Genomic DNA, 25,349 nt, shown 5'->3' on the forward strand with positions numbered 1-25,349 from the left:
TCATACATTGAATTGTAATTAAATGAAGTGATGGTTAAGAAGCAAATTTTGAATTGAAATCGGTATATTATTATTATTATTATTATTATTATTATATATAGTAATAATTACTAATTTTGGTAGAGAAAGTAAATTTGAACCAATTATATTTGTACACTATTATTATTATTATTATTATTATCATTATTATTATTATTATTATTATTTATCATTTATGGAAATTTGAACCAATTCCAAAAGAAGCAGATTTTGAAATGATTTTGGTGCGTTAATTATAAATATATAATTAAATACAATTTATTTCTTTTTTAGCAAATTTTTTTTTGAAAGATTTTACTAAAAATAGCAGATAACTATATATATGATTATGAACTCATTTAAAATATTAAATTTTTGTCCACGTGGATTGGGGGGTAATATATGTCACCTTTGCTTTTATCAAAAATATTGAAGAACAAATAATACTAGTGCTAGATCATTTAGTTTTGGCAATAATAAACAATAATTTATTGTATTAGAACAAGCTATCATTTTTCATATATTCACATGTACTCGACCGTTCTGCCGAAGACATAGCAATATCCTATCGGTTTCAATATACGTCTTAAACATTTACATATACTTCGATAGCCACAACTAATTCTCATCATTCAAAACATTACCATTTTTATCACTTATAAAAATCATGAATAAATGCATTTTTTTCTTAAATCCAAGCATGCGACGTATATCTTCATAAAATTTTAAAATCGTGATCATGATGCATAAAAATTTAAAATATAGTAAATTTGTGCTCAGGGCGCTGCCAGGACCAACATCTCACCCAGGTGCAAAATGACCATTTTGCCCCTGAAAACCCAAAAATTTCCATTGCCCCTAGACGTAAAATTTCACGTTTTTGACATTTTCTTAATTCCATTGACTCTAACATGTCCCAAATAATTATTTAAGCCTACATGAATTTTCTCATATTTTTATTTGGCTTAAATCGATGACTTTTAAATTAATCTTTAACTATAACATATTAATGCGTTTTAATCCCGAGTTAAACCAAACCTTAGCATAAAATTCTCAAATTTAAAACTTAGACTTCTAATTATTATTTGAGCTTACATATAATTTTCCATAATTTTATTAAGTCTAAATCTAGGCGTTTCAATTTATACTTTAATTAACGTTTCGTGGAGTGATTAAATCCCGGATAATTTCAAAACTCATTATTTTGATCCGAAGCTTATCAAACTCATAAAAATATCCCAAAACATATTTATAAGCATTCCTAGACGTAAACTCGAGTTCATTTTACAACTTAACCGATTCGTTTTAAAACTTGGACCGAGGTCCCGGTTTTAACCCGAATCAAACCGAACTTAATCAAATTTCTCCCAACTTTTTACCACACCTAGTAAACACTTAAAAGGCCCTAAAACCATCAAGACTCGGCCCATAAACCTTTCTGAATGGGCCTCAAAGCTGCTGGACAGATTCAGCTATTCCTATCTCTAACCTTTCCTTGCACCACTCGAATTCCAGCACCCCTAGGCTCGCACCAGCTCGCACCAGTCACGAGCCCAGCCTTCTAGGACCTAGACCAGACCCTAAAGGACCTACAGAATTCACACAACCAGCCCATGCAGCCCACACGACAGCAACGAGCACTAGAACCCAAAGTCCCCACATCCGAGCCCATCTTCTTCCCGCGTGCGAACCACCAACTCAGGCGGTTCCAGCTCTTGCCAAGCCCTTCCAAGCCTTGTCTCAGACCCACCAGGGTCAGGTCTAAGGCTCGTCTAGGTCCCTGCGTTGCTGGAATACCCTTGCACGCTGTTATCTCAAGAACCGAGCCACCCCCATTGCATCATCCTCCCGATCCGACAACCTACAGCCCCCAGCATGATTTCTAATCCTCCATACAACATCTTGTCCTCACATTCAGTCCCTAAACTCACAAGAACCGCAGCCCCTTTCACAGCACACAGTAAAACATGAGTATTTGTTAGAACATGAAAGAAAAGCCACCCAAAAACCTTCGATCTTCATGCTGTGCGATGGATCGAAATTTTCATGTACAAAGACACATATAACAGCAGATATACAACGCATGTGATGCAGAAATAAAAGCACGGGGCGTGCCTTAGATGAAATGACGCGAGAAGATCGAAGAAGACGAGTGCCGGAATGATTTCTTTTTCTAGAACAAGGAATGGGTTCGGTCGACCCTACCCCTGCGGGCACTGCCTGCAGGGGTCGATCCAACGGCTCGGATTTTTTCGAGCCAATTTTTTTTTTTTTTTACAGGGAGGTGGGCCCGGATCACTCATGTGGAGTGATCCGGGCCGTTCATTGCCCGTGCAGGCACGTGCAGGCAGCGGGTACCGAGAGAATAATGAGGAAACAAGAGGGTGTCGGTTGGTGGGGAGGGTAAATGGGTGTAGGGTAACCTTAATTAGTTATTAATCAACTAGTTAATGGTCTCTAAATGATTTAATTAAAAGCTTAAAAGAGTTTTAAGCCCAAAGAGCTTATAAGTTGACCCATTAATTCCAAACACACTCCCGAAAAATATTTCGTGTTGAAAAGTTTTTGAAAATATTAGTCGAACCCTCAAAAAGTTCTCCGATACGATAAAATTTACGTACCGGTTAAAATAAAATCATGCGGGTCAAAATACCCAATAAAATCTAGGGGTGTTCAAAGTTCGGATAAAACCGAAAAAACCGAAAATCCAAACCGAAAAAACCGAACACTGAACCGAACTGAAATCTGAATTTTGTAATTCGGATATAAATGTTAAAACCGAAGTTTATTTTGTTCGGTTTCGGTTTATATATGTCAAAACCGAAAAAACCGAAATTTCATTAAATTAATAATTTTTTATATTTTTATTTATATTATATATTTTGAAATGATATTTAGTGAATGAAAAACCATTTGGAACAATATTTAATTGATTATTGTTTGTTTAATTAATTTAGACATTATATTTAAATATTTTACTAAGGAAAAGTTAACATATTATATTTTACAATATATTTATATTATTAATTTAAATAATTATACCAAAACCGAATTAATTGACCGAAATAATCGAACCCTTTTGGTAGAAAACCGAATTGAACCGAAGAAAAATGGTTCGGATATCGGATTATATATTTCCAAAACCGAAAACCGAAAAAACCGAAAACCGAACCGAACCGACCGATGAACACCCGTAATAAAATCTCATTTCTTGAAAAATACCTTTAAAACACCTTATATTAATTAATAAAAATTAATCATGTAATAAAATAATTTTTTCTGAAAATTCTCCGTTCTCCGTTTTTCGTTCGAGCGCGAAATGAAACATAAAAATCTTTAATGAATGAACCTTTAAAATTTCATGAATTAAATTCTACAATGCATGAATTATGCATAAAATGCATAAAAATATTTAAACACAAATTAACGAAATAAAAATGCATTTAAAACTTTAAAACAATTTAATAAAATACCAAAGAAATTTAATAACTTGCATGCATGTGGTTTACGTGACCCTTCAAATTCTCGGGACGTTACAAGTACTATATATAGATAATGCAAGCAGGAATTGAAAGTCAAGAAATAGAGAAAAAGACATATACATGAAGAAAAAAATTCAAAAAGCTTACATACTCCAAGACTTTTGAACACATTCATCATATAACCTACTCTGTTCGACAGGTATTTCTTTAAGATATTATAAAATCTACAAGGATTCAGAGCTTGAAAAACAACTACTCAACCTTTTTCTGCCATAGACAGTATGAGGAGTTACAAACATTTTGAATCTTAAGATTCATTTTTGTCATATATGTGGTGGTTTAGTTGTTTGGCTCAGGGTCTCAACCATTGTAAAAGATACCAGGAGCTTCAACTTAGGTAGTAGATAAGACCTAAGATTGAAGGGGGTTGTTACAAAAGATTTGTAAAACCAAAGTTTTCTAGTGAATTCTTTCCTAAGTGAAATAAGGGGAGACATAAAAGAATTTTACCTTCGAACTTTCATATATTATGTCATTTACTCTACAATATTTATTTATCATGTCGACGTTATATATTTGAGTGTACACTAATCAAATGAATCATCTTACCATTATTTCGAATATTTTTAGTTTGGATATTTCCATCGAGTTGAGAAAAACAGGTCTTACACAACTAACACTATCAAGACCACTCGTAAAAATTTTAAAAACTGTTTATTTACTCTCTCTAAACACATTAAAAATCCTAACAAGTGATATCATAGAGGTTTCTTTTCTCTCCTCTGATATATATATAGACACACACATACACACACACACACTTTAATGACATTGTTTAACAAGATTCCAATGTTCTCGAAAGAAGATTATGATGATTGGAAAACTTGTATGCGTACGCATTTAGCCGCTAAGGATGATTATATATGGTATGTGTGAGAACCGATTTGTTTCAAGGAAGTAATTAATAAGTTGTAAGGAAATTTTAATATCAGATTTTTTTATTGTATTAAATGAGATATGCATATGGGAAATAATTATTGGTGAAATCTTTATGGACAAGATAATAATACCTACACTAAGGCTTGCTAATTTCGAAAATTTGGGAATAAGATTTACAAGATTAGGATACCATACAAGTTGAGAGGAATTAAGGCATAATGAGTGCAAGCAAATTTCGAAATTCTCCTAGATTTAATGTCTAATTATTATAATGGTTAGATACTTGGTTTGTTGGAAGGAAATCATCAAGATTGGCACACAAGAAAAAAAACGTGGGATCTAGCCAACCAATCAAGGGAAGAGATTAAGGAATTAACCCACAAATTTGGTAGCTAAATAAACCTTGCTTGGAATGAAATTTGGGAGTCAACCCTAGGAGATTGAGGCCAAGTTTTGGCAAGATTTGAGTACCATATTTAGCTCCATCCTCCTCCCCTATAAATAGTGCATCAACCCTAGCCATGCTCACACCATAATTTCGAAATTCTTGGCTGTTATTTTCAAAAATTTCAGCAGCATTCACTAGTCGAAACTCTGCCCGAAAATCGTCCCAAAGTTAGCCTAAAAATCAAAGCCGAAGCGTCGTCCGAGCAAGAACGAGAAGCGATCCAATTCCCGAACCCAAGCATCCATGTTTTTAGCAATTAAATATACGGTAAGTGGGTTGTTTTAAAGTTACAATTTCGGATTATGCATGTGTTCGGTTTTTCGAAAATAGTCGAGTAAAGATTTCATTTTTCTTCTTGTGTTGGTTGTCACCCGATTTTAAGCACTGTGAGAACTCAACTGTATATGGGCGGGAATCCCAACCATGACGTACCCTTACACGGTGGGGGATATAACCGCTATACGGTCTCGCCCTCTTAGATGAGTAAAAATTAGGGACTGACGTCGATAAACCATAAAAAGTAGATAAATCTCAGTGCTTGGTAAATATTATGCATGTGTTATGAAGTATGTATGCAAGTCATGAAAATCTCGAAATTTATGCATGTTGTTTTATTGTGCTCGATATGCCCCCACTTGCTGAGTATTCTCAAATACTCACCCCCCTTACAATCTTCCCAGATAAGCTTGAAGAAGAACTCGAGGAGGAAAAATATGAGCAATTATGGGGATGGTGAATGCTTAAGAGTTTAGATTAAGTTTAATTTTATTATTATTATTCAGTTTTACGTTTTCTCATTAAACTCTGTCGTGTTATTTTATTTTGGTATTGTAAAGACAATTGTCAATTCATTTGAGATTATAAGATATAAACTGGTTTCGATTTACACTGTGCTACAAAGGCTTGTTGTTTCGATTGTGTGATTGTTAAACAACGCAGGTGTCAACCCTGAATTTCGGGGCGTGACAGTATGTCATCACTGATGGTCCAATAAATACTCTAAAGGCAAATACAACCGTTGTTGACACTGAAGGTGCTCCACAAATGGTGGTGAAGCACCGGTCAGAATGGACTACATATGACAAGAAGAAGGCCAACTTGGATAATGTGGCCAAATATATCATTTATAAAACTTTAGATAAAAATGTTTGGCAAAATAAAAACTTTTTCTACAAATAAAGAAATATGGGAGATGCTAACTCAACTATGCGAGAGCAATGATCAAACCAAGGAAAACAAGCTGACTAATGTCATCCAGAAGTTTGACAATTTTCAAAATTAAGCCTGAAGAAATTCTCAATGAGTTTGATGAATGGTTTAACAATATCATTATTGAGCTTACATCTCTTGGTAAGGAATATTATAACAGAGAAATTCTTTGAAGATAATGAGAGCACTGCCCAAAGAATGAGATGTAAAGATCGTGGCCATGCGAGAATCTAAGGATTTAAACAACCTGGAGTTGCATGATTTATTTACTGATCTCAATGCCTATGAGTTTAAGCTTGAGATTTGAACTGAAGAAGAAAATTCATCTCCCAACCAACCAAGGCTCTGGCTGCAACCGCTATTACTCTTCTGGTAGAAGAGACCACGAGTAAGAAGTCGATTGAGCAATTAAACAATGAAGTCATGTCATTGTTTGTTAAAACATGTAGTAAATTCATGCACAAAAATCAATCTAAATTTACTAAACCATATTATAAAAAAACATACAGAAGATGATCAAGTATGTTTTAACTGTTGTAAGAAGGTTCACTTTATTGCAGAATGAAACAAACCTAAGAAGGATGATAAGAAACTGTTCGAGAGAAAATGGTCGAAGGATGAAAAGAAATCCTTCAAAAAGAAGAAGGACCAGAAAGTTCTTGTTTCAGAGGAGAACAAAATAAAATGGACGGATTCGAATAGTGAGTCTTATGAATATAGCACCAACTCAAATTAGTGTAATGATGAACTGGTCCAGTGCTTAATGGCTAAGTTAGAAGCAAAAGAGATACTGATGAGGTATTTGATTTTGGATCTTGTAAAATTACACGTGAAGATCTTTTCACTGCACTGCATGAAATGACTAATGAGTACAGGAAGTTGTCACAATCATTCGAGGAAGTGAAAACAGAAAAAGTAAGCCTAAAAGAAAAGTCAAGTCAAGTCAAGTCAAGTCAAGTCAATCTAGTTGCTTGCAATGAAAGGAGCTTGACTGCCTTAAGGTGAAACTAAGTCTGTTAATCACTGAGAATGATAATATGTGTAGAATAATCCAATCCACCTTGAATGAAAATCAACATTTGGAATCAATCTTCAGTTTCTCTAAGTAAGATGAAAGAAAATAAAAAACAAGCCGATGACAGAACATGCCTAGGTTTTAGCAATAATGATTGCAACATTTCTGAAACAAGTACTCAACCGCATCTAGAAAAAGGCAAGTTTATGTAATAAACTTTGTCAGGTCCGGTACGATATATGAACATGATAAGCCTGAAATCCAAGCATACCAAAAAGCTTCATATAGGAAAAAGCTAAGTATAAAGGACTGGGATATGTTGAACCTCAAAACTCCAAGTCTAATAAGACTTGGCTAAATCTCAGACCAACTGAGAATGGATAGGAAAACTGGTCATATCCCAACTAGTCTTGGAACATGCCATCACAACCTGGACAAAGTGTTCAAAAGAGAAAACCAATATAGTACTTCAATTGCAGGACGGTTAAAAAGGGATACAGATTAGATAGCAAGGATAAGAGGCTCAAATAACATATGAGTAAATCTAGAACACTATATAGCACTGCAGACACTTTTACTCGACTGTTTAATTTTGGACAGACACATGGATAAGCCCTTCAGGGTGATTGAAGTATGGGTCCTAAAAGGATTAATCTAATTTGGTCCAAAATAGATATGGTACCAATTTTTTTTATTTTTTTGTCAACAAGTTAAAAGGAAAAAATGGTCGAGGAGTCAACGTAGTACCTAGACAGTGGGTGCTCAAGGCATATGACGGAAAACAAAAAACCATTATAAAAAATAATTGAATGTAAAGGATCAAAATCACATTTGGTTATATTTCTAAAGTTAAAACCGTAGGTAAATGTAATATTATATACGGTACGTCATCATTAAGGAAGTGTTATTGGTTGAAAATTTCTGTTATAATTTAATTAGCGTTGGCAAGTTATGTTATAATGGCTACTCTGTTGAATTTCACCAACACATGTGCACCGTGAAATCTAGTAATTGTGATATTTTGCTAATCAATTTAAGCTAACAAAACACTTAAAAAATAAGTTGGAAAGATCCTAAGTTAGTTTATCTCTCTTTTTATTACAATATAGAGTGAATTGTTTTATTTTGCATAGATTTGAACTCATATTTCTTTCTTATTGGGAGTTGTTTATCGTACTATACCACGAGAATGATGGCTCGTCATATGCCAATCCAACATATAATAGCTTCTGTATGTTTTTTTATGACACGAGAACTTGCGGTCACTATCTTTTGATACGTACTGAGTAAATCTTCAGACTAACGCAATATGATGAAAATCATATTATTCAGGACCACACTGAACAGACCTCCAATGACAAGCTGTCTGATAAGGTGTTTGTAGGAGAAATTGAACTCTTGATAATTAAGCAAACTTTCTGAAACGTCTGCTTATTCGTTTTCTTAAAAAGTACAAGAAATTTTTTTAAAAAAATCTCACATAGCATCGGCTGAATCATAAAATATTTTTGAGATCATTTTAAAATAAATCAACCAACTAACATTTGAAAAGTATAGCCCATACTATAACATCTCAAAAACCACTCATAAATAAAAGGTCGTAAAAATATCTTTAACATAACTCAAAATCATAAATCATAACTAGTGCGAAAAACTAGCGTCGGTCCTCGGGTTATGTGCACCTTCAGTCCAGTAAAGTCAACCATCAAGACCTCCCATAACCTTATTATCATAATCACCTGCATCATACACACCTAGTGAGTCTAAAGACTCAACACGTCATATCCTTGATATCAAGTAATACGTAATACGGTTAACATATAACAGTGAAAAATACTTGTACTTAAAATATCGTTTTCATGAAAATGCATAAACTTAAAACATATCATTTTCGTAAACATTTTCATGATGCATAAAATCATTTTCATAAAAACGTTTTCATATAAACATAAACATATTCATATTCGTATTCATATCAACATATTCGTATCCATATTCATATTCGTATTCATATTCATGTTCGTGTTTGTTGAATTCAGATCGTTGATTGTGACTTTCATATACGTGTTAGGCGATGGATCCATCTACATGTAACCACAGTACTGAGCGGCGGGGGACACCAGCAACACTCTCACCGGTCAACTGGGCCCTGGCCTTACGTATTAACATATCATCATATACATATACGTATCCAAGGAAACACGATCGTCGGGCTCCCACTGGGACCATAACCCTCACGATATCTCCAACATATCATCGCGTTAGTCACAATCCTTTCACATCCTTCAACATGTTATCATCACTTAATAACATTTTTCATTTTAAACCAAGCATGCAACATGTCTTTTAACGTTATCGTTTTATCATAAAAATCCATAGACATTTAAAATGAACATTTTAACATTTTAAATCATAAACATTTAAAATAAACATTTTGACATAAAAATTCATAAACGTATAAAATTCCATAATCATTTTAAAATAACATTTTGGCATATGAAATTATAAAAGCATCCATAAACATTTAAAATAATCATGTTAGCATATAAAACAGCCTTCAGGACACTGCCATGACGTTTACTAATTTCTAGGTGTAAAATGACCGTTTTACCCCTGGACGTAAAATTTCACATTTTTGACATTTTCTTAATTTCATTGACTCTAACATGTCCCAAATAAATATTTAAGCCTACATGAATTTTTTCATATTTTTATTTAGCTTAAATCTATGACTTTTAAATTAATCTTTAAATGTGACGTATTAATGCGTTTTAATCCTGTAAATTAGACTTATAATAATTATTTAAGCTTAAAAATAATTTTTCATAATTTTATAAAGCATAAAACTAGGCGTTTCAATTAACTCGTTAATTAGCGTTTCGTGCAGCGATTAAATCCCGGATAAATCCAAAACTCGTTATTTTGTCCCCAAATTTTAAACATAACCTTTTTATGATTTATTCTACCCTTCCAAATCATGAGCCACACCCGTGGACCCATTGATTTAATTTTTAGTTCTTAAATCTCGTTTTTGACCCTTAACCGAACACACCGAGCCATCTTCTAATTTACTCGAGCCACGCCCGAGCCACCTTGATCCAAAACCTAGCCAACCCACCTAGGGACCCTATTGACCAAGCCCAGCCCGTAAAAACAGCCCTGGCCCGCTCAAAAAGCTCCTGGAACTCGACCCATATTTCTGCAAGTTTGAGTGTGTGTGCTTCCTTGCATGTTTAGGACTCCTAACCCAACTAGGACTCTCCCAGCCGAGCCACCACCGAGCCCATCCCTGACCAGCCCTTCTAGGCACCCCCCTGGACCCTTAGAACCCATAGGGCCTGAACCTAAATTCCAAAACCGAGCCCACCAACCAGCAACACAAACTGGCCGAGAAACCCCCTTAGCATGGAGTCTACGTTTTTGCTGCTAGGGTCCAAACCACCGAGGCAACCCTTGCACCAGCCCCTCAAGCACCATCTTAGGACCCTAAAGAGTCGACCTAGCCGAACCCAGAACCCCCAGGCCAAGCCCCTTCTTCCCTGAACCAACTGCTGTACCTGCGCAGCTTCTCTTGTAACTTACGGGTTGGAGTCCTAGCAAGCTAGGACTCCTTCCCAGCCTCTTGTCTCGAGTCCTAGCGTGGCTAGGACTCTTCCCTTGACTCCCTCACGACCTTGGCTACCCCCTGGAACCAGCCAACGCCCAGCCGGACCATGTAAAACAGAAAAACGAACTTAGACTCCATAAGACAGCAACCTAGCTTCAAGCTTTGCGTGTTCGGTTTTGTGCATTGTTTGTGGCTTATTTTAGGACTCTAAACTCATGTAAAACAATGTCTAAACATGTCCTGATCATGGCATCCCCTTTAACACATATAAAACATGGTTTTGGAAATTAAAAACACCAATTTAGAACACATAAGCATGTAGTTACGAAAATTTAACTTGTGTGCTATGTTTTTTCTTAAAATTCATGCATAAAAAAATACTATGATGTGATAATGTTTTGAAGGAAAGAATAGGCGTGCCTTTGCGTATTTTACGCACGAATAAACGTTGACGATTGCGAAGAACTGTGGCACGAAGACGATGGCTTGAAGACCCTTGCAATTTTCGAACTCCACCCTTCCAAAATATTGTGTGTGCCGTGTACTTGGGGAACAAAGGGGTTGGTATTTGTTGGGGAAGGGGCGTGAGTTTGGTTTGGGGTTTAATTTACATATTATATACTTAATTAATATACTAATAAGGCTTAAGCCCAATAATAAATTTAATTAGATCTATTAAGCCCATTAGTGCTTAATTAAAATATTAAAAATAATTTTGCTTAAATAAGTTTGTGAATTTATTAGCCGGGTTGCCAAAAAATTCGTATTTTTGTTGAAAATCCAACACCGATAAAATTTACTTTCCGGCGTATAAAATCACCTGAAAACCCCATATTTTTCAAAAATAAGAAAAATCATCACCCATATTTTAAATAATAAAAAAACAATTAACCAATAAAAACATTTTCTATTTTTTCAGCCATCGGTCTCCGTTTCTTGATGGCAACTCGAATAACCTTTAAAAATACATTTAATGCAACCATGTAGAAAATACATTTTAAACATACAAATATGTACAACATAATTAATTTATGCAATTAAAACATTCAATTAAAATACAAAAGAATTTAATAATTCGTGGATGTAGTTCGCGTGAACCTTCAAATTTTCGGGGCGTTACACTTTCACCTACTCCATTATCTCATACACCATTTGAAACACTTTTGTAGGTCTAATTTTGGCGGAGAGACTCCAAGGCTACCGGAGGGCTAGCTAGTCTCTACTTGCTAGGACCTTGAATGTGCACGTTTATAAGATATCACAAGTATTATTCTAATAATGATCGCATCAACTAAACTTTGTGTTGTGAAACTTGAATCTTTCACAAGCTTCAGGCTTCACGTAAGCAATCAATAAAACACCAACAAACACTGAACAACCGAAATATAAATTGCACAATTATATAATTCAGTAAAGAAGGAGACTCAAGAATTATAGTGGTTTGGCTTGAAATGCCTACATCCACTTTAGAACTCGGAGCAAAGCTTTATTGATGAACAAAGAGAGCATTACAATTTTCAGAACTAACTGATGAATTCAGACGAAGAAGAAGAAGTGTTCCAACTGAATTCTCAGCTGTTATTAATAGCCTAAACTAATAACCGGCCCACTAATCATATTAGCCCAGCCCATTAGTTACATCCTACCAAGCCTATCTCTTTTACTCCTTAGCCCACAAACTCAGCTTGTTGTTCCTTCACCATTCGACTATGGAATACATTGATCAAAGCTCAACAAATCTCCTCCTGATCATTATGATTGTCTTCGGTTGGTACCTTCTTGATATTGACTTTTCCACTTTCAATAACGTCTCGAATGAAATGAAGCCTCACATCTATATGTATTGTTCTTTCATGGTGTATTGGATTCTTGGCTAACTGAACTGCCCATTGGCTGTCACACAATATAGAAGCTTCTGCTTTCATGCCTTCTATTTCTTCCACTATGCCTTTAATCCATAACGCCTCCTTAAAAGCTTCAATGGCAGCCACATATTCTGCCTCAGTGGTTGAAAGGGCTACTATAGGTTGAAGACTTGCTTTCCAGCTTATTGTATTACCATAAAGAGTAAAGACATAGCTTGTTTGAGACTTCCTTCTGTCTTGATCACTAGCAAAGTCCAATTCCACATACCCTTCAACCTTCTCTCTTTCACTCCACCTGCCTGTGTAAGTTAGGCCAATATCTTGGGAGCCCTTCAGATACCTAAGTATCCACTTAACAGCCTGCCAATGTTCCGGTCCAGGATTAGACATGAATCTACTGACTAAACTTGATGCATATGCAAGATCTGGCCGTGTACACACCATCCCATACATTATGCTCCCGACTGCGTTGGCATATGGTATTATCTTCATTTCATTGATACCATCCTCTGTTACTGGACTTTGTACAGCTGATAGCTTTATGTGAGCTCCTATCGGAGTTATAACTTGTTTGGCTTGTTCCATGTTAAACCGATTCAGGACTTTCCTGATGTAGTTGCTCTGTGTAATGTGTAGTGTTCCCTTTGGTCTATTTCTATGAATTTCCACTCCCAGAATTTTTTATGCTTGACCCATGTCCTTCATTTCAAATTCAGTTGCCAGTAGTGACTTGCTATGAGCATATCATCAACATATAAAATCAGATAGATTACTCCATTACCACGAGCATGTTTATAATAGAAACATGCATCATAGCAACTTTTTTTAAACCCTTTTTCCGTCATGAATTTGACAAACCTCAAGTACCATTGTCTGGGTGCTTGATTGAGGCCATATAGTGATTTTTTCAGCAGGCACACTTTATCCCTATCCTTTTCCAGTACATATCCTTCGGGTTGAGTCATGTAGATTGTCTCCTCCAGGTTACCATGCAAGAAAGCTGTCTTGACATATATTTGCTTTAAATTCAGATCATAATGGACCACCATTGACAGCAGGATTCTTATTGATGTATGTTTCACTACCGGAGAGAATATTTCTTTAAAGTCTATGCCTTCTTGTTGTGTATACCCTTTAGCAACTAGTCTGGCTTTGTGTTTGGGATCCATAACCCCTGGGATTCCTTATTTCAGCTTGTATATCCATTTTCTACCAATGATCCTTTGGTTCTTCGGTTTTTGGACTAGAACCCAGGTGTCATTCTTTTCCAGAGATCTCATCTCCTCATCCATAGCATGTTTCCAGAGTTGACTTAAGTCAATGTCCATAGCTTCATTGTAAGTCCTTGGTTCATTGCTCATGAAGTCTGCTGCCGACATAAGCGCATAGGCAGTAACTTCATCATATCCAAACTTGTTGGTAGGCTTGTAAAATTGGGTCAGGCCCGTCAGGTCGGCCCGCCCCGTCATAAAAATTGAGCGGGTTGGGTTGATAAAATAGCAGCCCGTTTGGAGGCGGGCCAAACGGGTTGAGCCCATTTGGGTTGCGGGCCAAACGGGTTGAGCCCGTTTAGGTTGCGGGTTGGCCCGCCAAATTAGGGTAGAATTTTATATTTTTAAGTTTTATATAAAAATTACTATTTCTTCCTTATTTTTTCTCATGTGCCTAAGCCTGCCAAATTAGGGTAGAATTTTATAATTTTAAGTTTTATATAAAAATTCATATTTCTTCCTTATTTTTTCTCATGTGCCTAACTTCAATCACTCTGGTAAAATCTCTATGCTTCTATTTTTTTTTGAAGATGTTATACTCTCCAGTCTCCTCCCTTTTTTTAATGTTTAACTCGAACTAATCCAGAATTATCGAAATAATATAGTAAATAAAGTAATTACGTGTATTGTTGAACACATAATATTTTTTGAAATTTACGACCGTCTGTTTCCTCGACTTTATGTTATCTTCCAATGTTTCTCACTTTTTAAGAAAATGTGCATGGTAAGAGCTAGGTGCCTTGTGCGGACAAACCCTTAAGATCGTTAATTTTTGTTTTCTTGTGAGGACAAATCCTTAAGAAACTGGAGAAAGTGTATACTAAAAAAGATTTGGAATTGACATTTAAATATTTCATTGTATTTACGGTTGGTGATATTACATGAGTTAATTTTTAGTACATGTGTACGATGAAATCTTGTGTGAATTAGAATAAGTACTTTATTTTTTTGTGGATTATGTTGATTGTTGTATGCTTTCAATGTTTTTAAGTTTTTTATGAAACTATTTGACTGAAATATATTTTTCTTCTATGTTTATTTTAATACTGTTTAGTATTTTTTTTTTAAAAAAATAATAAGCGGGTTGGCCTGCCTAACCTGCGGCCCAAGGTGGGTTGGGCTGGGTTGGCCATTTAGAGGCCCGTCAAAATGGCGGGCTGGCCCGTCCCGTCAGCCCGTTTTGACATGTATACTTGTTGGGAGGCTTTACATTTCTTCTTTGTCTATCCCTAGCAAGCTGGTAATGACTTAAGTCTTCTTGTTCATTAAGATCTTCTTCTTCCGTATAAACTTGTGTTGCCTCTTTCTTTATTGTGGATGCAATTTTTTCTTCATTTCCAGATGTTCCATGATTGTCCTTATCTACATATGTACCTCTGTCCTTTTCTGTAACACTTTGAGGAGTATTCTCATTCAGCATCTCTTGTTCATTAAAAATAACATCCCTGCTTGTTATGAGTTTAGATTTAGCTCCATCTTTGGCCCAACATCTATATCCTTTGGTTCCATCAGGATACCCCAAGAATATGCACTTCTTGGATCTTAATTCAAGTTTTCCCTCATTCACATGTACATAGGCAGGACACCCAAAAATCCTCAGATTTGAGTAATCAGATTTGTTTCCAGACCACATCTCTTCGGGTGTTTTGAAACTTAGTGCAGTTGGTGGTGATCTATTGATCAGGTGAACTGCTGTAGAAGCAGCCTCTCCCCAAAAATTCTTTCCTACGTTTGCAAACTTTAACATGCATCGGACTCTTTCTAAAATGGTTCTATTCATCCTTTCCGCAATATCATTTTGTTGAGGAGTGTTCTTAACTGTCCGATGTCTTGCTATGCCATGTTCTTTGCTGTATTCTGTGAATTCATCACTGAGATATTCAAGTCCATTGTCAGTCCGGAGTCTTTTGATTTTCTTTCCTGTTTGGTTTTCAACTAATGCTTTCCATTGCTTGAAGGTTTTGAAGGCTTCACTCTTCTGTTTTAGAACATATAGCCACACTTTCCTCGAACAGTCATCAATGAAGATGATGAAATATTTGGCTCCACCTAGTGTATTGACAGTTGTAGGCCCCCAAATATCCGAGTGTATATAGTCTACTGTCCCTTTGGTGTTGTGTTTTGCAGTGTGGAACTTTACTCTAGTTTGTTTTCCAAGTACACAATATTCATAGAAGCTCAGCCTATTAACTTCATCATTTCCAAAAGCACCTTGTCTTTTTAATTCATCTATTCCTCTTTGGCTTATATGTCCAAGCCTCAGGTGCCAAACTCTAGTCATATCAGATAGAGTTTCTGTGGCTAAGTTCAAAGATGGAATAATTGTTTCGCCCTGCAGCACATATAAGCCATTTTGTTTTATTCCTTCCATAATAACAAGAGATCCAGAACTTACTTTGATTATTCCACCAACTGCTTTGTAGGAATAACCTTTGCCATCTAAGCTTCCAAGTGATATATGATTTCTCCTCAGACCTGGTACATATCTCACATCAGTGAGTGTTTTACATGTACCATCTTTCATTCTGATACTTATCGATCCTATTCCAGCAATGGTGCATTCGGCATCATTACCCATTACCACTTTACCTCCTTCATAGTTATTTAGTTGCTCGAACCAATCCTTATTTGGAGTCATGTGATATGTGCATCCTGAGTCTAATATCCAGTCTTTATCATTGTGGGATGTAGTGACTGTTAGCACCTCAGAGCTCTCATATCCATCAGAGAGCATTGCAAGATCGCTTGACTCGGTTTCTTTTGCTTTTCATTTGTGTTTTCTCTCAGGGCAATCTCGCTTGAAGTGCCCTTCTTTATGACAGAGGAAACATTTCAATCTTGTTCGAGATTTAGATCTAGTTCTACTCCTCTTCTTGTGCGAATTGAATCTCTTATCTGATCTTCCTCTCATTATCAATCCTTCACCATCTTCTTCATTTCTTACCTTTTTTTTCTTGATTTTCTTTGGCTTTAATGGCAGTCACGACTTCATCAAGAGATATGTTGTCTCTTGAGAACTTCATTGTGTCAACAAAGATCTCATAATATTTCGGTAATGAATTCATGATCAATACTGCTTTGTCCTCATCTTCAATATTGATAGCAAGGTTTTCCAAAGCGATAATAATCTTGTTGAATTCATCAAGATTGTCTTCAATGGTTTTTTCTTCCATCATCTTGAATCCGAATAATTGCCCTTTGAGATGGATTCGGTTGTAGAGTGTGTTTGTCATGTATAGCTGTTCTAGTTTCAGCCGTACTCCTGTCGCGTTGGTTTCTTTGTCAACTTCACGTAGGACACAATCACTTAGATGCAGAATCAGGGTGCTGTACGCTTGCTCCAGGATCTCTGCCTTTTGATCGGGTGTGAGTGTTGGTGGCAACTGTTTTTCCCCTTCAAGAGCTTTGGCAACCTTCATTTGTACCAGAATTGCCTTCATCCTCTTACGCCATATCGAGAAATCTGTTTTGCCATCAAATCTTTCAATCTCTACGTGAGTGATCCCCATTCTTGAAAATATTATCACCGAGAAGCCCCAGGAACCTAAGCTCTGATACCAGTTTGTTGTGAAACTTGACTCTTTCACAAGCTTCAGGCTTCACGTAAGCAATCAAGAAAACAACAACAAACATTGAACAACCGAAATATAAACTGCACAATTATATAATTCATTAAAGAAGGAGACTCAAGAATTATAGTGGTTCGGCTTGAAATGCCTACATCCACTTTAGAACTCAGAGCAAAGCTTTATTGATGAACAAAGAGAGCATTACAATTTTCAGAACTAACTGATGAATTCAGACGAAGAAGAAGTGTTCCAACTGAATTCTCAGCTGTTATTAATAGCCTAAATTAATAACCGGCCCACTAATCATATTAGCCCAGCCCATTAGTTATATCCTACTATGCCTATCTCTTCTACTCCTAGCCCACAAACTCAGCTTGTTCTTCCTTCTTCATTCGACTATGGAATACACTGATCAAAGCTCAACACTTTGATATATAATAAGGATGTAATGATTGATGCTGGTTGGATTTTGATCTCATCCACATCAAGAATTACACCTCTTATCTCAAAGTTATTGATTCATGTAAGTCCCTTTTAATTTAAGGATGCCATGACTCTTACTGCATCACATCACATAAGGTGAAATTTATCCATTGTAGTTCGAAATTTTTCAGGGAAAAACATAGACCTTGATGACAATGTTTTCATAGTGGGATATCACAAATAGCTAAGATTGGCATTAAATTACAAGTTACAGATTCAATAGTTTGATTCATACGCAAATAAACTCTTCTTGTTCAAAGAGTTACTATAAGATGTAATGAATTTTATGATATAATACACTTGATTATTCTAATGGAACTTCTCTCGACCAAGCCTAAACCAGCTCAATCCCTCAACCTAGTATCAAAAGAAATTGTGTTAAAGCCATTTTCAGTGGCTAATTATGCTTTCCATGAAGAAGAAATATCAACAACTGCTTCTCCAACTGTTAGGTAAAGTCCTTCCATCTCGAATGAAGTCAAAACATGTAATTGATGCAACTTTTCAACTACACTCCCGACAGGGTTCACGAGCACGAGCTGCACAACCAGATCGAGTTAATGATCAGTTCAATTTTTCTACTACACTGAGTGTTTACAGCATAATGTAAAAGACTGAAAATTTGGTAGAGATATTTGAAACTGGTGGATATGTGAGGACTCATGCACCTTAAGTGACCGTTTATCGAGCATCTTTCTGAGTTCGTTGATCATGTCGATACCACTCGTGTCGATTGCTGTAACAGCTGAACAAGAAAAGAAAGTCCTGTTACTATAAATTGAAAGTTAAGAGTGTGGTTATTATCTCGCGTCGAAAAAATCAGGAAAAAAATAGTAAGTTCAGTGGTAGCAGGATCGAAAATTCGTCAAGACTAACCAGTCATATCAAGAATCACACATTTCATATTGCTTTTGTTGTTCAATGCTAACCACTCTTCTTCTTCTCTAATCCATCTCAATATCCTGCAGTTCAAGAGTTGTATGCTGGCAATGTCATTTCATTTCAAAAGTTTGGAACAAAATTTTCTGAATCCGCTTCTGACCTTTCCTGTAGGTAGGTCATGTTCGCGAAGTAAATAGGAGCCTCCACCGCGAGGATAAGAAAACAAGGAACTCTCGCAGCCTCTCTGTATCTGCTAAGGTTTTGATATATTTGAGTCCCAGGAATTTCCCCTATAGCCACCGTGTTTGGCCGTGTTACATGCAACAATATCTTGAAAACCGAGACTCCAACCTAATCAAGATTTAAGTTTCAAGAGAAGGGCACAATGAAAATTAATTAAAGTTATTTATGAAAGTTACAGTAGAAAACTTACTGCTATAGCGAGACCAGCAGGTACTGAGATGAATAAAACACCAAGAAACGAGCACAAGCAAGCGATGAAATCGAGTTTGTCGACTTTCCAGAGGCGAAAGGCAGCCTCGTAATCTATTAGTCCTATGACAGCAGTTATGATAATTGCTGCTAAAATGAGATTAGGAGTGTAATGGAACAGTGGCATGAGAAATAGCAGAGTCACTAGCACGGCAGTGGCCATTATTATGTTGGACACTACAGTTTGTGCCCCAGCATTGTAGTTTATCGCAGATCTCGAAAATGATCCTGGTAAAATAAGAGGAGTTTTTTCATGCTATCCGCTTTTTTCTATCAGGGCTCGGGACAATGGATCTGAAAAGTGAAATAAAGTTGATTCTTACCGGTGGTAACATAGCATGAAGTGCACGAACCTGCCATGTTCATTAGGCCTATGGCCACCATTTCTTGATTCCCATCTACTTGGTAGTTTTTTAAAGAAGCAAATGTTCTTCCCACTGCAATCCCTTCCTACAGATGAGGACAGACGAAGATAAACTTCTGAAAATCATATTCTTAAAAAATTCGTGCTCAACGACTCAAAGTCAAGACCGATTAATTAGAAAAACAACAGCTCTTACACTCAGACTGTTTGGTTGGTACTAACTTATAATAAAGCTGTATTTTCATCACGAGCATAAGCTCCTTTGAAAACCGTGAAGAACCACACAAGCTCTTTTAGTTTAATGCAGCAAATTATGTATGAAGATCTTCACAGGAAGAACATACCGTCAGAGACAATATCCCAGTTATAAGTCCAGTTTTGACGGCAAGAGCCAGATGAGAGCCACGGAAGAATAACATGTTTAAAGAAAGTGGATTCAGACCCTTAGGCAAGTGACCAATCTGGAAGAAAAACGAGGCTCGTTACAACTTCAGACACTACTAAAAATATAATTGGATAAAAAAAAGTTCCTTACCGTTTTGATCTGTTGAGCTTTAGGTTTAATGCAGACAACAAGTATGGTTGATAGTATGACGGATGCTAATGGTGCAGCTGCCGATAACCAAAATAATTTTGGTTTTCTCATGCTCTGCATTCATTAATGAAGTTTAAAATATAAGTTCGAGAAGTTTTTTGAATCATAGGCCAAAAACTTATCGAAGCAAGAAGCTTTTAAAAGGAAAAAAACACTTACAATTTGTCTTGCAGTCAATAACAAGACCAGAAAAGCCACCCCCATAACAATGGTCTGCCAAGACCACTGAAGAAATGAAATAAACCATCGTTAAATTGTTGTATGTGAAGATTAAGATGAAAAAATTAGTTACATAACTTTCCACCAAGAAACCAAAATCACAACAATTCTGACTAATATAAGAAGAAAACTTTGTTGTCTCGAAAAGGGTCACTGAATTTTGGAACAGTGATATTTCCATAACTCCTATGGTGTCATAGAAATTGGTTACTTACGCAAAGACACTACTTACGAAACATAGTTTGGAATGATCTTTTAATTTAAAATTTCAACATTCATCTTTTCTTTAGATTATACCTCATTCTGGTGATGGAAAACAGATGAAAAAACGGGAATGAGCTGCATTTTTGCTGTAAAATGGACTATTCCAAGCATCCCTTTTAGCTGTTGCAAAGAAACAATGACTGCTGCACCAGCCATGAAGCCAACTAAAGTCGCCTTGGAAAGGAAATCAATAACGAATCCTAATCTGTAGATCACATCGAATTTACTCATTAGTCCATCAGACAAAAAACGAATCTTTTCTTGAAACTTCCATATTCTGGGGCTAGTAAAAGTGAAGTGAAAAACAGAACCAGCGCCACTTCCGCTAAATTCTTTGATGTGCAACGTAATATACCTGAGAAAACCGAGAGACGACTGGAATAGCCCTGCGAAAAAAGTTGCAGTGAAGGCCAGTTGAAGGTAAAGAATTGGTTCTTCATTGTAAGAAACAGCTTCACTAAGCATCGTTCCCATTACAAGAGAAGCTATCGAGACCGGGCCAACAGCAAGATGTCGAGAACTCCCAAGAACTGAATATATCAGGGGCGGCACGAAACTCGAATCTGCTCGAGAACAAGTTTGCTTAACGTCATTATTATGTGATTTTGAATAATAAAACACAGATTGATTCTTGAAAATGCTGAGAGGTTTGGTACATACATAGCCCAATGATGGGTGGCAAATTTGCTAGCTTCGCATAACTAATACCCTGTGTAGAGGACAGTACAACACATCATCGAGAGTTTCATGAAGAATCCCATCACTATTTATTTGAATAAAGTTAACATTTTTCAGACAATATAATCAAGAAAATTTTCGTATTATTAAGAACGAATACTGTGGCTTAAAAACATTAGATTTCCAAGAAAATTCAGTGGTGGCCGTTCTCAAATAAAATATTTCCCAAATTTTGCATCAAAAATAAAAATATAATCTCTTGAAAGGAACTATTACTAGCTAAAAATTATAGGGTGGACGTGGAATTATGTCCAAGGGTGAGTAAACTTTTTCTTTCTAGACTGTTAGACAAAAGTTGACCCTAAACTTTTTTATGGTCTCATCAAATGGAAAAAAAAAAAAAAGAATCAAAAGTTTCATTTAATGTTATTTTTATCTTTCAGTTATGCGTATCTTTTATTTATTTTTTTTATAATTTTTTCAATTGTAAGTCCTACTGATGTAGTTGTACATATGATATCATATCAGTGTCACACAAAAAATAAATAAAATAACAACAATAAAAAAATATAACGAACTTATTAAAATTTGAAATTTGATGTCATAAACGACTAAAATAACAAATATATTATAAATATAACCAAAATTGCAATTTTCTCTCATATATTTATGTATAAATTACTATTATTGAGTAATCTCTCGTTCGAATTTTTGTGAAAGGGATTTTTAGCAAGACATAAAACTAAATATATTTTGCTTTCTTTAGGTTGGTAGGATAGTCGACGTGTGCACGTAAACGACTTGAATCATATAATCATATGCGGTTGTTCTTGGTTTTCTGAGATAAATGTTACTATATAAGCAAAAACTCGTGTGAGACGATCTTACAGATCGTATTTTGTGAGACGGATCTCTTATTCGGATCTTCCATGAAAAAAATATTATTTTTTATTTTAAAGTATTACTTTTTATTGTGAATATCGGTAGGGTTGACCCGTCTCACAGATAAATATTCGTGAAATCGTCCCAACTCTGAATTATTATGAGCATAACAATGGTGGTGCAATTAGCTACAATTTTTGCCCAAAAGAGACTAAAACTAATGTTTTAAAGGGATACAATTTTTTTTATGAATATATACAAAACTCATAACAATATGATATTCTTCTGATAAATCAGAAAAACTGTCAAATAAATTTTTTTTTATAAAAAATTTACATTTGATAAAAAAATTAGTACCTGTGGAATCGCAAGGCTTCCGATAGTGAGGCCAGAAACAACATCCGATTTGAGAAGTTGGAAACTATAGCCGGGTGCCCACTTGAAGATGGGAAACAGAAACTGCAGCCCCAGAAGCAACTTTCTGTGCCACGCTTGATCCTTGAACTTATGAAGTGGGTCGTCTGGGAATAAGATCTCCGACAGGCGGTGCTGGAGTTTCTGCACGGTGGTTCTGGGCGGTGGCAGGCACACTCTGTGCACTTCCAGCGGTGGTGGTGGCTTCGAACGGGCGCTGGGGCTGGTGGTTTCTTGAACCAACGGTGGTGGGGCTTCGAGGTCTGAAAAATGTTCGATTCTGTTTGAATTTAAGCCCATTTTTGTGGGGATTTGGAACTTTGATGGATTTTACGAACAATCTTGGACCTTTTTATAGTTGCATGGACTCTATTTTTTTCCCTTTTCTTTTAATTTAATTTAATTTAAATTGGGGGATTATTATTATTAAAACAAGTGGAAGGAAAACAGTAATAGATATATTTAAGAAAACAATTTTGGTTGCCAACACTTTATAAATGCACGCGTGTTTGATTGTGATAAGCTTTTTAGAATGGTGCAGTACTCACTTGAAGTCTCTTACCAAGCATATATTTTAAGTTTTGAAAACCATATGAATATCGATGAGGTGACATTATCTATTAGATTTGACGTTTAAAAATGTTCAAAAACAATTTACCAAATTTTATTCATTAACAACTATTTAAATTAAGCAATCTCGTGTTTAAAAAATATCTAAAATTTGAGTGATATTGTGGCTAACAAATGTCTTGAACTTTAGGTATTTTTAGCTTGAATATTTATCTAATTATGTTTGAATTTGTTATAATTTGATATCCATTGAGAAATGTTGTTATCAATATCTAACAAATACTTTGATTATGATTTCTTATCTTGAATTTGATTTATGTCAATCTAAAATCTTGCAATTGTCATATAAATAGAGCTCCCCTCCCTTAGGAAAAGAAGAAGAGCAGCCAGAACCATTTCTGTAACTCAAGTCAATTCGCGACGAACATTCTCAATATAATTCCTTGAAGAGGACTGGAGTGGGAGAGTCAGAGTCGAAAAAAAATTTTCTCGCTTTTTTTCTTTTATTCAAAACCATGCATGAGACTTTCATGTTATTCGTTTAATTCAATGAAATTCTATAAAGATTATTTTGATTACGCCCCTACATGCATGCAAGCGCGTAATATATTTTTGATAATACAAATAAAGTTTATTTTTCTTGTTGTAAAAAAGTGAATAATACAAATAAATTTTATCAATTGAAAATTTAAAAACTAATATCAATTAATTAATTGCATCAAGGAAACAAATTAATTTCATAATTTACAATTTATATGAATTTAATTTTTGGTATAAGATATTTAAATATTTAATTCCTTATTTTATTTTTATGTAATTAGTTTATATCATTTTATATAAAACTAATGTTTTAAATTTTTTTATTTTGATTTACTGAATTCTTTTTTGAATCACTTTAATACTTACAAGGGAAGTTGGGGCCGGGGAAATCATGTCATCAAATTGAATTATCTATCATTTCTTTCAATATATTGATTGAGTGATACTGTTACTAATAAAAATAATAGAAAAAATATTAAAAATCATATGTTATTTGTCTCTCAAATTTTTTAATGAGGAATATTGTTATTTAAAAAAATGATTAATGATATTGGAAATTGTAACATTATTAAATATAATACTAATTCATATTGACTTCCTTTTTTCATTAAGTTTTTGGCGGGAACCTACTATATATAGCGACAACTCTACTTTTATATATATATATATATATATATATATATATATATATATATATATAGAGAAGAGGCACTTACTTTGGATGTGTAAAATAACGATCACAATATGTATGAATCAAATATATGGTAGCATGAACACAAATTTGATCGTGTCATTATTTTTTTAAGTTGATCAGTAATACAAAAAATTTAACACAAAATTATTTTCAATTTAGAAGAGTAACGTTCAATTTAGCCAAAAAAAAAAAAATTATATAGAAAGTTTTTTCCAATGTAAAACTTAGAGTGAGTTGAGAGCTTAAGGGATATTTTTAATGGGATAGTGGGTAAGAAAAATAATTATGAAATAAAATATTTTGATGTAGTCCAAAATATTTATTACAAGGAGCTCATCCTTTATATAATAAAATTATAAAAATATATTTTTCGTCCACTCAAATTTTTTTAACCGCTATATATTATTATTATTATTATTAAAATAATACTAGTAAAAAATTTATCTCCTAACCTTGGGATCTTGACTCCACCACCAATATAAGAACAATGGTGGGCGATCATTCTTAGGACATGCAAAGTTAAATCCGATGTAGTTTTTAATTTTTAAGAAAGATACGCCCTTCGACCCTAGTTTTTGAGCCCGCAGCCAACTAGTTTGAAACTGAAATACCATTGTACGAATTTGTAATATTAATCCAATAACTTGGCTCAACCTCCATGAGATGATGATAGATAGACAAGGTTAATTCTTGATATATAATGATAAATTATTACATGAATATAAGCCTATCTCTAAAAAAATTTGAGAGCCAGATTGCTTACTTAATTTGGTAAGATCGATGCGTCGAGTCGTAACGAAAATGTCACATACTAAATAGGTGAAACGTGAAGAACACATGCATGCATGA

General features: G+C 35.0%; 2 protein-coding genes across 2 annotated transcripts; both read right to left on the reverse strand.

Annotated features, from left to right (window-relative positions):
• Positions 1–12,448: 12,448 nt before the first annotated feature.
• On the reverse strand, positions 12,449–13,168 carry LOC142550199 (secreted RxLR effector protein 161-like). The gene has a single exon (XM_075659436.1). It carries the CDS (start codon positions 13,166–13,168, stop codon positions 12,449–12,451), a length of 720 nt encoding a protein of 239 aa, XP_075515551.1.
• Positions 13,169–18,080: 4,912 nt separating this feature from the next.
• On the reverse strand, positions 18,081–23,004 carry LOC142549281 (putative sulfate transporter 3.4). Its single transcript, XM_075658138.1, has 13 exons — positions 22,640–23,004; positions 21,383–21,431; positions 21,078–21,285; positions 20,756–20,927; positions 20,399–20,464; positions 20,180–20,293; positions 19,989–20,105; positions 19,604–19,730; positions 19,222–19,508; positions 18,949–19,139; positions 18,783–18,868; positions 18,575–18,651; positions 18,081–18,445 (listed from the first exon to the last, which is right to left on the reverse strand). Exons 1-13 carry the CDS (start codon positions 22,994–22,996, stop codon positions 18,308–18,310), a joined length of 1,989 nt encoding a protein of 662 aa, XP_075514253.1. The 5' UTR covers positions 22,997–23,004; the 3' UTR covers positions 18,081–18,307.
• Between the last annotated feature and the right edge of the window lie 2,345 nt (positions 23,005–25,349).

The sequence above is a fragment of the Primulina tabacum genome, chromosome 6 (assembly GCF_025594145.1).
Source record: "Primulina tabacum isolate GXHZ01 chromosome 6, ASM2559414v2, whole genome shotgun sequence".
In the NCBI taxonomy this organism is placed as follows: domain Eukaryota; kingdom Viridiplantae; phylum Streptophyta; class Magnoliopsida; order Lamiales; family Gesneriaceae; genus Primulina; species Primulina tabacum.

What these genes read in the sequence shown, in the direction of transcription:
- LOC142550199 (XM_075659436.1), bottom strand. Translation starts at nt 13,168, where the DNA reads ATGGAACAAGCCAAACAAGTTATAACTCCGATAGGAGCTCACATAAAG.
- LOC142549281 (XM_075658138.1), bottom strand. Translation starts at nt 22,996, where the DNA reads ATGGGCTTAAATTCAAACAGAATCGAACATTTTTCAGACCTCGAAGCC. An exon ending in TTTTCCATCACCAGAATGAG is followed by an intron (nt 20,465 to 20,755) that starts GTATAATCTAAA and finishes TCATTTCTTCAG; the next exon opens with TGGTCTTGGCAGACCATTGT. An exon ending in TATTGACTGCAAGACAAATT is followed by an intron (nt 20,294 to 20,398) that starts GTAAGTGTTTTT and finishes TAATGAATGCAG; the next exon opens with AGCATGAGAAAACCAAAATT.